This window comes from Chiloscyllium punctatum, chromosome 6 (assembly GCF_047496795.1).
Source record: "Chiloscyllium punctatum isolate Juve2018m chromosome 6, sChiPun1.3, whole genome shotgun sequence".
Lineage (NCBI taxonomy): Eukaryota > Metazoa > Chordata > Chondrichthyes > Orectolobiformes > Hemiscylliidae > Chiloscyllium > Chiloscyllium punctatum.
This window is the reverse complement of record NC_092744.1, coordinates 76,956,685-76,974,023: the sequence shown is the minus strand read 5'-3', so window position 1 is coordinate 76,974,023 and position 17,339 is coordinate 76,956,685. Positions and strand designations below refer to the sequence as shown.

General features: G+C 39.9%; 1 protein-coding gene across 30 annotated transcripts in view; it reads left to right on the top strand.

Moving 5' to 3' along the window:
• kif1aa (kinesin family member 1Aa) overlaps nt 1-17,339 on the top strand; it is a 326,170-nt gene that overhangs the window by 233,994 nt on the left and 74,837 nt on the right. For 12 of the 30 annotated variants that reach the window (XM_072573022.1, XM_072573015.1, XM_072573020.1 and 9 more), the window contains 2 exons: nt 3,332-3,631; nt 16,853-16,971. In XM_072573022.1, the coding sequence (XP_072429123.1) occupies nt 3,332-3,631; nt 16,853-16,971 (419 nt within the window). The remainder of the gene's footprint in view (nt 1-3,331; nt 3,632-16,852; nt 16,972-17,339) is intronic. The other 18 variants (XM_072573037.1, XM_072573035.1, XM_072573034.1 and 15 more) reach the window with 2 other exon arrangements.

Genomic DNA, 17,339 nt, shown 5'->3' with positions numbered 1-17,339 from the left:
AAAGATGTAAATAAGGAGCCCAGAGAAGGGGAGAGAGAGAGAGAGAGAGAGAGAGAGAGAGAGAGAGAGAACAGCAGTTGGGCAGGCAAAGGGATGAATAATAGTGAGCTGGGGAAAAATAAAAACTGCTAATGAGAACCATTATATGGTGAAAATGAGTTGACTATGATGGAAGCATTCCATGTGATGACAGAGCCAGGGGCATGAGGAACTCGAATTGAATAATCTTAGGGTCTGAACACTCCCTTCTATGTCCTTTATTGCCCCCCCCCCTACATATCCCTGGCCCTGTTATCACATGGGCTGCTTTTATCACAGCCTGCCCATTTTCACTTTAAAGATCGATGCGAAATGAACTTCCACTCTTGATTTTCTAATGTCTTCCTATGTTTTAAAAATGATATTGAGGGAGATGAGAATTGTGTTGTGGGCTGGGGTCTTCAATGCCCAATTTTCCAATTCCTGCATCTAGTCTTCGACTGGCTTCCCTTTTCGTTTTGGCTCACCGCCATCTACTCCTTTGTTTGTCTAACTATCGTCCTTTCTCTCTCTGGGCTCCACCTCCACCTATTGTTTACTCCTTCGCCCCTCCCCAACTCCTGTCTTTGGCATATATATCATCTTATCAATCAGTTCTGAAGAAGGGTCACTCGACCCAAAATGTTGACTCTGCTTTCTCTCCACAGATGCTGCCATGACCCGCTGAGTTTCTCCAGCAATTTCTATGACAGTTTAAATGCTCATAATGATCCAAGATAACCAAAATGCATTTTGTTAATCCTTAATATAATCTGTTAATGTCCATGAAACATTCTTCCATTAAATAACCATCTGTTCAAACATCCAATCAAGCATCGTATGATTTTGACAAATTGTCTTTTTCCCTAAATTTCATCAAATAATTCATTACGATCTAATTTCATCATTGCCCAACCAATGAACATCCAGCTCACAAAATACTTTGCCTGTGATTTTCTTTCTTGTCAAAATCAACAGCATTGAGTCATACTTTATTTCTTCTTTGGCTGAGATGGAAGCCCATTGTATCCATATTTTCACCTTGTTTTTCCAGCAGGCCCATATTTGAGACTCTGAAAACATCAACGGTTAACCATACCCCAACAATTAATATTTGCGTGTTGATATTTTCCACAATGGCTTCTAGGTTTGAAGTTTTCAGTCAGACTTGTTTTTAATTTACTGCCATCATTTTTGCAAAACCATGCTTTGCTACAATGTTCTACTCAGAAAGCCAGTTGGTGAAGGATACATCTGAAGCCAATCTACACATACTTTTCTCAGCATTTATTTACAAAGTCATATAACAAGCAACCAGAAGGCATGGATGCAAGTGTGTCATAATCCATCTTAAAAACACAAGAAATATTTATGTTCAAAAACAGCTGACCTCCTAAACTAGCAGATTCAGTCTGCATCTATCTGTAGAGGCACAAGTGAATACCCAGTTAATGCTTACCAACTGCATAGAACTAAACGCGATTAATAAAAATCATATTGTAGAGCCTGTATTAATCAGTCCTGTGCTCCACATCATTTCCCATACTGGACACTTGACTAGTCACCTGCTGTACATAGTTTCCTATCATATATATTTTCCACCTGATCCGGAAAGAATGCCATTGAGTGAACTGTGATATTTTGATAAATGGGTCAATTGTCCGCAACACGTGGGATTAAGGCCTTCCTTGTTCAGTTAAAGAGACATTCCCTTCTAATAAAAGAGAGTGGTTGTAAATGTTGTTAGTGAGGATTGAGTGTACAGATGATTGTCATGTTGTGATATCCCTGATAAAAGACGGGTACTGTTTTGAAGATTTCTTGCAATGTGCTGTTACATTTTCTGTACAATTCACTCGAAAGTGCTGTATTTTGAAAGTTTTCTTGTGAACTTGCGTTCTGGGCATCCACCTCACCAGTTGATCCATGTGCCTGCTGACTCCGATTTGTGTTGACAAATACAGGCAGCCTGGGCTGAAACAGTGCATACCTCAAATTGTCAACCAGGCAGCGTTCACTTTAGTTCAGATCAGTGAGAGCTGAAAGCGCTTGCTGACCAGTGATGGTACTTTAGTCTTCTCAACATCTTCATACACCTCCCACTTTAAAGATCGATGCGAAATGAACTTCCACTCTTGATTTTCTAATGTCTTCCTATGTTTTAAAAATGATATTGAGGGAGATGAGAATTGTGTTGTGGGCTGGGGTCTTCAATGCCCAATTTTCCAATTCCTGCATCTAGTCTTCGACTGGCTTCCCCTAATTCCTCTAACTGGTTACACCAGGGGAAAAAAAAAATCACTATTCACGGTTAAAAAAAAGTTTGTTGAATGGTGGGACTATCAAACCACACCACAGATGCTCAATTGTTCACCTTGGCCTCACCTCTGTCAGTTGCTGTTAAAAAGAACGCGGGGGGAGACAAGCTGAATATTTTTTAGGAGTCACTGGAATACACTGCTTGATGAATGGTAGAAGCAAATTATCTCCTAAGTTTTAAGAGCAAAATTGGATATACACTTGAAAAGGGGAAAAAAATAACTTGTGCTTTGGGAAAGACAACAGGAGACAGATTAATTGGTTCACTCTTTCAAAGACCAAGCTCAATTGACCAAATTGCCTCTGTGTGATTCTATATTGCTCATTGCAAATGCTAACAGCAGCAGCAAGCCCCTGTGACTGTCAGTGATGTGGGTGCCAAGTGCAAGCATTGCTGTATGAAATACTCTGATAGGGCAATTAACCTGATTGGCGTGCTCCAAAACCAAGCCTGAGGCCCGTGAGGTCAGCAAGAGATGGGTCAGAAGTGGTCAGGAGATAATGACAAATATCCAGGTGAATCCAGTAACTATTTTGTTATGTGCCAATGACGATATCCATGGTGGAAAGCTAATGCTACTACGAAGCAGAGTTCTGTATCCCACTATTGGCAGTTCAGCACTGGTATCACTTTACACCATTATGTGGTCACCTAGTTTTAATTCTTACCGATGTGTAATATTTTAATGCATCTTTCCAGTTATCCATATTTTCGGAAACCCACGTCAGCTTTTTCCCACTAGGTGACACAATTGGATGGGTCTTTTCTTGTTTGGACCTTGCCCTTTTACGTCCATTGTCAGCCTGACAAGAATTCCTTATATGTACAGATACTTAATAGCAGACAACTTCTGCCCATAACTTACTGACTTCAGATTGTAGTGTGGACAACTTCTGCAGGTCCTTGATTTCAAACTTCAATCAGAGGCTTTCCTACAGCTTGGTGGAATGATGAGGTTTTTTTTAACATGTCTTTGTCTTGTACTAACCCTAGTTCCCCTGTCTCTGGCTGTACTAGTTCTCCCATTTTCAACACTTGCATGACTGAGCGCATGGCTGATCTCACCCCCTCCCCCACCTTCTCGAACCCTGACTCTGACATCACTGAGCTCGCAGATGAGCACCATGATGGGAAGGAGGAGGAGGAGGAGGAGGAGGAGGAGGAGGAGCTGGACGATGAAACCTTTCTGGATGATCCCTTTTCTGACCTGGGGGGAGACGAAGGGTACCAGATCCACCATGATGGCCAGGACCCGTTTTACGACCGCTCACCCTGGTTCAGTTTAGTGGGAAGGTTGGTGAGGTCTCTAGAGCATGATGGGAAGGGACTAGCTCTTTCATGCCGAGAATGGTGCCTTCAGTGGCAAACAGTCATGATGCATCTTAAGGGACAGCACCCATTAAACATTGCCAACTGGAATTGCCAAATGTCTCAAGCTCAAGACTTAGTTCCAGGGCTGCTGGCTCACACTGAGGGAGGCCTCATTCATGAAATGACCTGGAACTTGCTGGACCAAAAGGCTATAGAAATTAAATGGCCTTTCTCCAAAATATATTTCAAACAGCCAATTGATATACATTACAGATATTGTGTCTGTGAAATGTTAAAATCAAGCAGATAGAGTGGAATCCTACAGTATGTATCAGAATGATGAAAAGAAAGCACTGATTATATCTAGAACCTTAGGCCAATGGTCATATCAATAGTAATTATAACAGACCAGCAATGGATGGCAGAGCTAAATATCCACATTCTCCCATTGATTCTGTACAAGAACAGTATGAGCTGCTAACTTTCAGAAGTTACATATTTGACACTGTCTGTATTTGTCTGTGGGCCTCCCAAGGAGAGACTCCCATGAATGGATTTCCCTCGGCAAAGTGAAAGTTGTGAGCACCACCATTCTACGCTTCCAACAAATGGTGCTTGGCTACTGTACTGTACAGCAAAGACAGACTGAGCTGACCAGTAAAGAAACGTATCCCTTTACAAAATAAGTAGCTTCCACTCTCTGCCTATTCTAAAACAAAGTTAAAAATCACATAACACCAGTTATAGTCCAACAGGTTTATTTGGAAGCATGAGTTTTCCTGTAGCTGTGAAGCAGGATCATAAGACCATGTTCAAAAACAGAATAGCAAGTGAGAAATGAGTTGTGTGGCAACTCACCTCACAACTCCAGCCATTCTGGTTAGCAAACTTATAAGCTCATTAATAGCTAGTTTCAGAAAAAAATCTTCATTAACTGTGCTTGGAATCATAAGGTGTAGCCTACGAAATCTGGCTAAGCTGGATACTGGTGGACAAAGTTAATTTATTCTACCACCAGGAAAACCATTAGTAAAACAAAAAAATCTCCGTGGCCTTGCTTTCTTGCTCACATGATGACTACACACGTATGGATTCCATTGTATCGTTTAACGAGAGATCACTTTCTCAGTGGGTTCCAGATGGTGAATGACAGGACACTGCAGTGAGACCTGCATTAATGCAGAATTTTCTTCTCTCTTGCTAAACTGGCCTTAGGAATCATGCTCCATTTCTTCAAAAACAGCTCTTGCTCCTACCTATCAGTAAAATGTTTGATGATTTGCACTCAATAAAAAAACCATCACCTTCTGAAAAGCAAAGACTCTTTACAGTTGTTACCTCCTCTGTCAATGTTTAAGATGAGAGTTCTGGGATATTGAGCAACACAAAATGACAATTTATAGGTGCCCTGTGTTTTTTTTTAGTTTAATAACTGGTTCATCAGGGAACAAATAAATGTTTTAATTTGGACAGCACGGATTTTGAATAGTAAATGAAGTAACTAAAAGCACAGTTGTAAACAATGATTATGCAGCTTCTAAAACTAGCAAGCAAATGAAGGAGCAGAATCAGTTTCAGACTTGTAGAGCGCCGAAGGGCTAAAGTGACAAAGGAGTGGGCTTGGGTGGGAAACAGGACGAAGACAAACATTCTGGGATAACTTGAAATGAGGTCACAAAAGGATAAGAAGTTTGGATTCAGCAATTCGGATGCAACTTTGTACAGGGTCAAACTGTGGGCATTAGAGTTTTAAGGAAGTTTAAGCTTGTCTGGGATTGAGATTGGGAATCCAACAAAGAAGGTCTTGGTGAGATAAATTGACAGCTGTAGGAGTAAGATAAAGTTGGGCAGAGGGCAGAAGGAAGCAATCTTGGATATGGATAAGACAGAGGTTGTGAAGTTCAGATCAGAGTTCAATTTCACGCCAAGATGCAAACTGACTGAACTGAAACAAGTGTCAAGGAAGTAAGTGAAGTCAACATGATAAGCATGGATGAGGAGAATCCAAGATCCCATTAAAGATGCTGGCCTTGGTTCAGTAGTGGCCTCTACTACCTCTGAGTCAGTAGGTAATGCAGTCAGATGACACTGCATTGCAGTATTCAGAAAATGTTTTCTGTTCAACTCTGATCTTTCTCTAGATCGTTGATCTGCTCCATTTAGCACTCAGTCATCAATGCTCTCTGATGTGTTAGTCAGTCTCAGGTTACTTTTTATGATTCTCTTGAGAAGGATTCTGATGGTTTAATCATTTTAAAATCCCCACTGAATAGTTTGATCACAGGAAATAAGTGTGATCATTATCAGGATTGTATCATATCCTTTTCTTAAAAAAATCGATTTGTTTTCGAATGCATTTAAAGAACTTATTTAGTATGTTATTTTTAGGAGGTTTGAACTTACAGGTGTGCACAACAAAACTGAGGATTAGTTCGGGTGACACTGCAGTTGTCTTGTCAGTTTGAACAATTCATGCCATGTTGACATTTTTTTATAGTTTAAACTCAGATTTTTTTTTCCGCAGCTTGGAATCCTAATGTTCTCCTGATGAAAGAGCTTGTCCCTTTGCCAGCTCATCTCAATAGGGCATGCCAGGCATTCTGAGTAGGGCATGCCAGGGCATCTCAACAAGGCATGCCAGGGCATCCAGTTTCCAAACATGTTACAATTTTATCTGAATTGGCCACCCTAGCACAGCGGCTTTGAAAAATTAATTAAATAATATTCTTGAACCATGCACGCCATTTTGAAATCTGCTGTGCACCCGTTTTGAAACTTGCTGCGCCGCGTGCTAGCTATATTCTGTTAGTTTTGTAGGCGCTACATTAGAAGCTGGCTCTACCGTTTTTTAAAGTTTAGCCAATGTTTCCTTTCAACTGACGTTCTTCATTTCTTTGTTTCTTGTGTTGAAAGCTTTGTGTTCTGAGCATGCCACCTTTGCGCCTCACCAATCTTGTTACCAGCTCCGTTCCATTGGGCACCGTATATTCAGTCTGCTTCAAGTCTCTTGTCTGTGTCCAGGATACCTCTTTCTGATGGTCATTTGAGTCAGATAGGTGTCATCATTCCTGTTCCTCTAGATTTAATGCAAACCTGTGTTGTAATGTATAACAATGGTACTGCTACTGTCCCTGGAGAAAGATTAAAGCCTTTCATTCCGATGTTATTTCTCATCATTTAAAATGTTTAAGTGAAACAGATTTCTGTGGCAGCAAAATCAATGTTCTAATTTGATTCCATTTCACTCTATTTGGGGACATACCTCGTACTGATGCAATGTGTAAAGTCAATCACATCATCATGTTGCATAGAAACGTAAAAAATCAAAGCAACAGCCCTTTGAACCTGCTCCACCGCTTAATATGATCATCCAATTCAGAACCCTATTTCTGCTTTCTCCCCCGTAGCCTTTGATTCTTTTAGCCTCAAGAACTATATCTAATTCATTTTTGAAGACATTTAGTCTCAACCACTTTCCTTTGTGGCAGAGAATTCCACAGGCTCACATCTCTCTGAATGGGATGGCAATTCACAATCAGTCCCCAAAGAACTGAATGATTGAAAGTTCAAACAGCAGGTCAAAGGTGCCCAACCAAGGCTTGGTTGATAAACAAATTTCTTCAGTGCAAACTATTAGCCAACACTGGCAGTAGCCCTCAGGATAGCACTGTTCATGGAGGTTGGAGTGAATCTTGATGATCTGCTGACCTGTTTGAAATCCCAGAGACAAATGGTGGATGGGGAGCCTTGCCAATCTGGTATGTGCCCTGCATTGTGTCTGTATTCAGAAACACTGGGAATAAGTATTTGGGAATGATGAGCAATTGAATAAAAGCTTGCATTTACACTATTAAGGCCACATTTGAAATTGGGGAAGTTTAAGCTACCTTCATAATGCTGATATAAATCATACAATCCCTTGTGAATTTATTGATTAGCATTTGGGACAGAGTTACATGGCACTATGTTTCCTATTTAGTCCTATACTGCAGCTCACCTGGACCAGAATTGGAATAAAGTTAATTAAAATGCCATACAAAAAATACACTTGGATTTAGAGATAATATTTGGAGAGATGTAATACTCTTCACTTCTTTTGCCATTACTACCACCTAACCAAACACAAATTAACCATTATGACAACAGCTTAGGTACTGCGAGAGTTTGGGAACTTCACCAAATGAGAAAGAGAGAAAACTTTTCCAATGTCTCTTCATCAAAGTTAAAGAAATATAAATATCATAACAATCATCGATTGGAAGTTGTACTAAACCATCCAATGCATCGCGATAGTGAGTCTAATATTGTTAGTATTTAGTAGCAGTAAGTACCTGACCATTTCACAGAAGCATGAAGACCATTGCTGGTTGCAATAGGGCATGGTTTTCCAAACTGAACTGTGCTGTAAAATATAAGATACTTCAAAAGGATGTGAAGGTTCCATGATGATAGAATTCTGAGACATTCCACCATCAATAATTTTTGCTTGTTTTCCACCCTGGCAGAAGGTATCAAAGTATCCACTCTTCCCCATTCTTTGGGAAATTCTTCATCAGGTTTTGAGCAGGGACATTCATGGAGCTGGCCATCATTGATTTAAGATAAAGAAACCCGTAAACATAAGCTGTAACTTCACAAGTATTCACAGACATTGGAAAATTGAGATGTGCAAAAGGTTTGGATCTGATTGCCCCTTTACGTACTGGGTTTGCTTACAATTTCCAATTAATTTCCTAACTGCAGGCCATTTTTCCTGTCTTTATTGAGGTATTAATAAACAATGCTTGTTCCTTCACTTGAAAATGGTTGTGGTACAGTGATGATGTCCCTATCTCTGAGCTAGTAAAACTGGGTTCAGTTCCTACCTGTTCCAAAGCTTTGTCATAACACTTCTGACCAGGTTGATTAGAAAACATTAAAAAAATGCAGTGTGAACTGACAGAAAAGCAGTTAACTACTTGAGCATCAATATTTGCTGAAGGTCTCACCCTTAACCTTGGAAGTTTATTACCAATTTGAAAAATCCGGGAAAGGGTAGAGCTCAAGATATTTGGATCAAATGTTAAGGCAAGACAAACACAGTCTCCTATTTCATTGTAAATACCTAATTCTAATTGCGTCTCAAATCCTGGACTTGCATTGATGTTCCTGGAGAAATTCTAATAATGCCGAATAGTTTCAGTTTTATAAATATGCTAGAAAATTTCTTCATCTGTTGAATTCTGGGAATGAAAAGAACACAAGAAAACCTGGAATGATGGCAGTGCTGTGGTTGGTTGGCTGAAAATCCTGGCTTCTAAAAGAAGAAAGCTCTAAATTTATACGTCTCAGTTAGAGAGGGCAAATTATTCCCAGGTCCCCAGGGATTTCAACATGTATAAGATTGCCAACGCTCTCGCCCACATTTCGCTCACTGAGATGGTGAAAAGTTTAATGTGATAGGATGAGAATTGAATGTGTGGCATTGAATTGATTAGAACTGTTGACTTTGCAAGTGCGATCTTCCTTTGATAACGGAAGATTAACAATTTAGTAAACAGAAGCTGGTTACTAATCCCATTAGAATATTGATTCCTCTTGAAGCAGACTGAATCCACAGGATCCAGTATGGTTGCTTGTACTTAATGCTACTGAATCTTTTTTTTTATATATTGCAGATGTTTTATGTCGACAAAGTTTGCTCGATGCGGCAGTGATTTCCCCCCCCCCCCCATGCTGATTGTGACTTGTTGATGAATCTATCCTTTAGTCGTACATGTGTGGTTGTCTACGGTTGCTGTCGCCTGGCTGGCTTTGGCTGGCTTTTGATGCTGATCTGTTTTGCTGCTCTTCGTCCTGGCACTGTGGCGTGCTCTCTTTGTTGGATGAAGATTAATAGGTGGTTCTACTTTGGTCACTCAGGGACTTTAGCCTCTCTTCCCCATTCCCCATATCTGTATGCATCCTCAACCACGAAACCTTTTTTATTTCAGTAGCCAAACGGCTAACTCAGCAAATTCAATAGCCTTTGTGTCAATTCTAGAAGGTGAGCATCAAGTAATACATCTTCCCAGTCACTTCACAAGAACCTACAAACTGCATTATTTTCAGTACTAAAGTCCACTTTCATTAATTTCTCTGCTTAACCAGCAGCCTAGACAAATACTTCAAACATCAAATGACATTGGCAGTCTGATCAACTCTACTTCCAAGAGCCGAACAGTGGTTAAATTATTTGACAATGCTCAGGCCTGTGAGGTGCTGTGCGTTCTGAAAGTCATCGAGGCCACGGGATAATGGGCTGGATTTCCTGAGGGATTGTTGACTTGTGTTGTTTAGACACTCCTTCTGTTCCTCAGTATCCATGTTAACAATTTAACTTGTTAGCTGGTAGTAGAGGTGGGAGCCAAAATTTTCTATTTCAGCATGTTTCTAGAGACACAACACTGCCAGAGTTAGAAACGAGTAATTCTAAAATAACGCACTTCTAAATTCCTGGTTGTGACAATCACCTTAAAGTGGTCACATGTGAGGTAAACAATTAGCCCCAAGTCCCGATGTTTGTTTTCTGTCAAATGCTTGTGAAGGGCACCCAAGATAATGAATTCAACTCTTGAAATGGTGTTGGTTGAATGAATTGGAGATGGTTGTTGTTTGGACTTCTAAACAGGTCAACAGGGAGTGGCACAACAAAGGTCTCACATACTCATAATTTTCAGTAGCTGTCCCAGTGCCTGTTGAACTTCCAGGCAGAAGGTCAGCTGTTTCTCACAGTAAGTGAGGTTGGGAGGCCATTTTGGAAGATTTGAGGAAGAGTTCTGGATTTCTCCAGGTCTGCTCCATGTTATCCTTTCCATTATTCAAAGAACTTAACATGCCTCCACCACCTCCCCCTACCCCCCCCCCCCCCCCCCCCCCCACACACACACACATACTTTGCAATTTAATTTGTTTTTATTCATTTAGTAGAATATGGATCTAGATAGACTCAGCTTGTGAAATGCTTGACAAGTGAGCCAATGTCTATAAAAGCAAAATAATGCAGATGCTGGAAACCTAACATGAAACCCAAAAGTGCTGGAGAATCTCAGTAGACCTGGCTGCATCTGCAAGGAAAGAGAAACAGAGTTCACATTTCAAGTCTAATATAATTCTTTGTCAGAATATGACCAAAGCTATATCCTTCTTTAGACTTGGGACTGCACTCTCCTCCATGGTGCCAACCTGAAAATGAGCTGGATGGCTGAAAAGAAATTACGTAAAATTCCTGTGGTGACACTGACTGATGTCACCCACCAGTCTCTGAGTTAAATGGTTGCCCATTTTCCATCCACTGCAGGTTCATTTCAGCAAAGGATGGGTTCCTTTGGAATCCACCTGCTTACTATTGTGTTATGGCAAGAATAAGTGAAGGATGCTGATAGTGACCTTCTCACTTTGCAATTTTACCTCCTTTTATCAAATATAAACACATTTTCTTCAATCAGTATTCACTACTGATTTACACTGTTTCTAGGTCACAGTGAAAATCCCACCCTCCAACTGTGATGGAGGAGCTGGTTTCTCATAAGCTGTAATTTGGAAAATTGAAGGAAAAGTCAAGGTAATAATGCAGTGTGAATGATAACTGGAGTGTGGCAGGTTGGGGCAGAGCAAACACAATAGTGCATCAAAAAATGAGATCAGAAATGGTTAAAAGACAAAATTAAAGGTACTTTATCCAGTTACTTGCAGCATTTGTAATATGATGGATGAATTGAGAGCACAAATAGAAATAAATGAATATGGTATACGCTTTACAGAGACATGTTTGTACAATGGCCATATTTGGACAAGAATATTCAAGGGTAGTTGGCATTTCAGACGGGCAGGCAGAAAGCAAATGGAGAAGGAGCAGTTCCCTTTATCAAGGATTACATCAGTACACTAGTGAGAAATTATCTTGGTTTAGAGGATCAAAATATAGAATCAGTTTCCTCCAAATTAGCAAGTCCTACATCTTTGCTAATGCAGCATCATGATGTCATACCTTCTGCAGTAACCTTTTTCTGTAGCACATTGTTAAGTGTCCTTTGGAAAACTAACTATGAATATTCTTTTGCTCTGGATCTGTTACATCCTCAAAGAAATATAATACATCTGTCAAATGTGATTTACTTTTCACAAATCCACGTTGACTGCCCGATCAAAAATAGTAATGGAAAGTATTTACTACAAAGAATTGTTCATAGATGCCCCCCTGAATATCACTATATCTTAGGACAGCATATGACTAGTGGGGATTGTAAGAAAGATACTGTAATAATCGTGGGAGATTTTACCATTAATTTAGATTGCATTGATCATATTGACAAAGGTGCCCTGGTGATTGAGTTCATTATCTGTATTCAGAACAGTTTCTCAGACCAATATATCAGGTTCTCTTATGTCTGGAAATGTATAATGAGACAGGATTAATAAGGTACCTCATAGCAAAGCACTTCTTGGTGAAAGTGATCATAGTATTACAGAATTTTGCAGTCAGTTTAGAGATAAGAAATTTGGGTCTGAACCTCATGTCAAACTTAAGTTTGAAAAGATTACAAGAAGAATGTGGCTAAAATAAAAATGGGAAAATAGGTTAGAAGGTAAAATGGTAGAGAAGCATTGACAGACATTTAAGAAGATATTTCATAACTCTCAACAAAACTTCTCCATTGAAGAAGAAAGGAAGAATGCACTGCCCTAACTAATTGAGGATGTTAAGGATGGTATCAAATTGGAAGAGACAACATACAATGCTGCAAAGGATAGCTGCAACATTTTAAAAATCATCTAAGTTTGACTTGAAAGGCAGAAATTGAGTATCAAAAAACTAGCAAACAATATAAAAACAGACTGTAAAAGCTTCTACAGAAAGGTAAAAAGGAAAAGAGCAGTGTCAATGATCCATTGTCCCTTAGGGGAGTGAGGCTGGGAATTAACAATGTGAAAAAAAGGAAAAGGCAGAGACTTTGAAGAAATACATTGTATCTATCCTCAATGTGGAAGATACCAAATAATCACATACATAATAGAAAAGTTGTGGACGTAAGGTAAAGAGCAATTTAAAACAGTCATGATCACTCGAGAAAAAAGTACCAGGAAGGTTAATGAAACTAAAGTCTGCTAAGTCTCCTGAACCTAATGGTCTGTATCATAGGCTCGTAAAGTGACTTTCTTATTTCCAATATTCTTATTGGGATGCGGGCAATGCTGGCAGGCCAACATTTATTGCCCATTCCTAGTTGCCCTTGAGGTGATGAGCTGCCTCCTTGAACCGCTACAGACCACATGCTGTAGGTGGACCCACCATGTCCTTATGGACTGGCTGCAAGGATTTTGGATGAATTTGTTGCAATTTTCTAAAATTCACTAGATTCTGAAAACAATCTCTACAAATTGGAGAGATGGAAATATAACATACAATTCAAGAAGGAGATGGAAAGCATAACATTAAAGGCCATTTGGTTTAAAGTTTGTCACTGGAAAAACGCTAAAATTAAGGAGGTAGTAATTAGGTACTTGGAAAATCATAATGCAATCAGGCAGTCAACATGGATTTGTAAAAAGAAAATCACATTTGACAGATTTGGAGATACCGGTGTTGGACTGGGGTGTACAAAGTTAAAAACCACACAACACCAGGTTATAGTCCAACAGATTTAATTGGAAGCACACTAGCTTTCAGAGTGACGCTCCTTCATCAGGTGGTAGTGACATTTGACAGATGTATTTTGTTCTTTGAGGATGTAACAAGTGAGTTGGATACAGAGGAAAGGTAGATTTGTATTTAGTCTTCCAAAAGACATTTAACAATGTGCTACAGAAAAGGCTACTGCTGAAGATATGAGATCATGATGCTACATTAGCAAAGATGTAGGACTTGCTAACTTGCAGGAAACTGAGAGGATAAATGTGTCATTTTCCAGATAAACAATCTGTAACAAGTAGAGTACTAAAGGGATCACCCCTAAGGCCTCGATTATTTACAATCTATATTAATGACTTGGACGAAGAGACCGACCATCTGGTAGGCAATTTTGTTGATGATACAACAGCAAATGGGAAAGTAAATTGCGAGGAAGATGCAAAGAGTCTGTAAGGGACTATAGGTAAGTACAATGAGTGGTCAAAAGTTTGGCATCTGGGTATTATGTGAGAAATGTGAGGTTGTAGGAAGAATATAACAACACAATATTATTTGAGACTGCAGAATGTAATGGTCCAGAGTTATCTTGGTGTATTTGACCATGAATCATAGAACATTAGTACACAGGTACACCACGTAATTGAGTAGCCAATAGAATGTTAACCTTTGTTACAAGGTAGGGAAGTACTGTAAGGGAAATTAGTGAATCTATAAAGAGAATACTGTATGTAGTTTTGTCTCCCTATCGAAGAAAGGATATGTATTTGAGGTAGTTCAGAGAGGGTTCATTCAGCTCATTCCTAGGATTAGGGATTATCTTTCCAGGGAAGTTCGAACATGTTCGGCTACACTTACTAGAGTTTAGAAGAAAAAGAGTGATTTTATTTAAACATATAATGTTAAGGGGCCTTAGTAGGGTAGATAGTGGGAGGTTGTTTCTCTCATTGGGGAATCTAGAACTGGGAGTAGTTTCAAAATAAGGGTTCTCCAATTTAAGATTAATTCATGGAAAAATTTAATCTCTCAGAGGGTTGTTGATCTTCAGAAATTTCTTGGCCAGGGAGAAATGGAGGCTGAGTTATTGAATTTACTCCAGGAAGAGTTAGAATGCATTTGGATTGACAAGGGATACAATGGTTATGGTTTGGGACAGAAACGAAGGTGGATTAGGGTTGTCATCAGATAAACTTTGATCTTATTGAATAATGGATTAGACTTGACAGGCCAAATGGCCGACTCTTGATCTTATTTCTTATGATCTTATGACCCATGATCTAGGATCTGGTAAAGGTGTAAGATGGAATTGGAGGCTACCCCAGTGGAATTCACTTCTAAGAGTGGGTTACCATTCCCAGGATTGATTTATTTCCACCTCTCCTTTGAGAAGTTGGCAACCAGGACAAACCCACTCAGCTGCTGACTTTGACTGTTAATCCCACTGCTTGAATGAGAATCAAGCATCCTTCGTCATGTGTCAGCCAGAGTTCAGTTCTTTCAAGCATTCCAGCTTCACAAAAGACCTGAATTCCAGGCTACCACTGCAGTGCTAAGTGAGTTCTGTACTGTCCACTTTTCTAATGAAATACTAAGTCAACTCTGCCTATCTTTAACTGGGCATAAACAATCCAAGGCACTGTTTTGAACAGGATATCTATTTTGACCTCAACCAAATTCACCACGAAAGCAAATCCAGTATCTCATTGCTGTTTGTGGTATATTCTATATCACAACAGTCAATTCACTTCAAACATAATTCACTGTAAGGCACTTTAAGACAAACTGAGCCATATAATGCAAAGTTTTTACTTTGTTTTTGACTAGATGCATAAAGTGCTGAGTTGCGATCTATAGTTAGCTTTCCTATGTCTGTGGTTATCACATCCTGTGTACTGGTTTCCTTGTTGAGATGTGGCATTGACCCTTTCGAAGTCCTTATGGATATTCATTAGTTACCCACAAGTTATTGTGTTTGCAAAAACCTTCCAACCCATATCATCTTCACTAAAATGGTGCATATCAGGCAAAAGAGTAAAGAGAAGATGAGAGAGGATTTTGAAGCTTTTCGAGAGGCTGAGAACAACAAAAATTGACACAAATGTTTCAAATTTATTTAAGTGCCCCCCCCAGCACTGAATATGCAAGTTCCAAAACTAATATTGTTGCTGTTACAAGAACAGGTTTGATAGACCTCATTCTATTAATAATCTGTAACCAAGTTGGATGATACACCCTCAACTGGTCTCCATTGATGCATCACCTTGACTGGCAGGATGTAGCTCAGCAGAGGATGAATTGATGAAAAATGCTGTATGAAGAGAGAGCTAGGTTCCAGTGATTCTTTGTTGGCCTGTTATTAACCTTTCCAGCAACAATACTAGGATTCTTATCACAAGATATGATCCCTTTTATCTGAAACACTATGCCAATTATTATCTTTGACTATCTGATGTGGGAATCTTAAATGGATCCAGTCACAGTATAGCCTCACCAATCAGTGCTTTGTGTTGTGAGACTCCAGAGAACTGAAGCAGTCAGAGCACATTGTCCTGATTCACATTCACATTTCTGGCCTCACCTTCATCCCATTTCAATAACCATCAATTTGCCACCAGGCATCCTTCAACGGGCTTGACGAGTTCCGAGTCACCCAGGAATACCTGTACACAATGGTCTAGTGGAAGCATAGTTTGAAATGGAAGGAAGATTCCTCAGTCTGCAGCCTAATTCCAGATAGTGGGACGATGTTATTGAACACAATAGTCAAGTCTGTAATCTGACTATAAAATGGTGAAACTGGCCAATCTAACTCAAACAACAGAGATTCTGGGGCCGTAATACAATCTGCCTGTAATTCCAGAAGCATATGAGCTTGACGTAAAACCATCAGGCGTAGGAACAGAAATATGCCATTCAATCTCTCAAGGCAGCTGTGTCATCCAATGAGATCAAGGCTGATCTGATAATCCTCAACTCCACTTTCCTGCCTTTTCTCATACTGATTAAAAATCTGTCTTTTTTAACCTTGAAAATATTTAACCAACCAACCTCAACAACCCTCTGTGGTAAAGAATTCCTTAGACTCTCAAACTCTGAGAGACAAAATTCCTCCTCATCTCTGTCTTAAATGTGCAACCCCTGAGATTGTGCCCTTTGGTCCTAGACTCTCCCACAGGGAGCATGAGAAAAATGTGTTTGCCCAATCAAGCTTATTTTTCTGTAGTTGATTTATTTAGTGAAATGGAGAAAAACTGAAACCAGCACCACATAAGTGCTTGCTTAAAAACAGTGAGAAATGCCAAGATAAAACCCAAATCTTTGTTCATTCTAATTTTCCAAGCATCCTGTCTCTCATAATGCCACTGGAAGGGTCACTGCTGTTAAAAAAAAACTCTTGGCTTACCACATTCCAGCTGCAAGCCAAATAAATAATGTCATGTTTTTTAATACACCCAACTGTGAAGTCCCTGAGCCAATGAGGAAGGCTAGAACCACCTATGGCATGAAGGTTGTGTTGATGGATTGGCTGATATGTCGTATGTTCTTTTTTTTTCCAGAGCATTCGTTTACCTCAGTAACTTACTGTACCCTGTGCCATTGGTACATCGTGTGGCAATAGTCAGTGAGAAGGGAGAAGTCAAAGGATTTCTACGTGTGGCTGTTCAGGCCATTTCTGGTAAGTAAAAACATATGGATAAACATACTGTTTAATGTCAGAAACTGTCCTTTCAGTCTCTGGGACTGACTCGAACAATGGGTCAGACACTGTCCTTTCACACTCTGGGACTGGCTGGGACAGTGGGTCAGACACTGTCCTTTCACACTCTGGGACTGACTGGGACAGTGGATCAGACACTGTCTTTTCACACTCTGGGACTGACTGGGACAGTGGGTCAGACACTGTCCTTCCACACTCTGGGACTGACTGGGACAGTGGGTCAGACACTGTCCTTTCACACTCTGGGACTGACTGGGACAGTGGGTCAGACACTGTCCTTTCACACTCTGGGACTGGCTGGGACAGTGGGCCAGACACTACCCTTT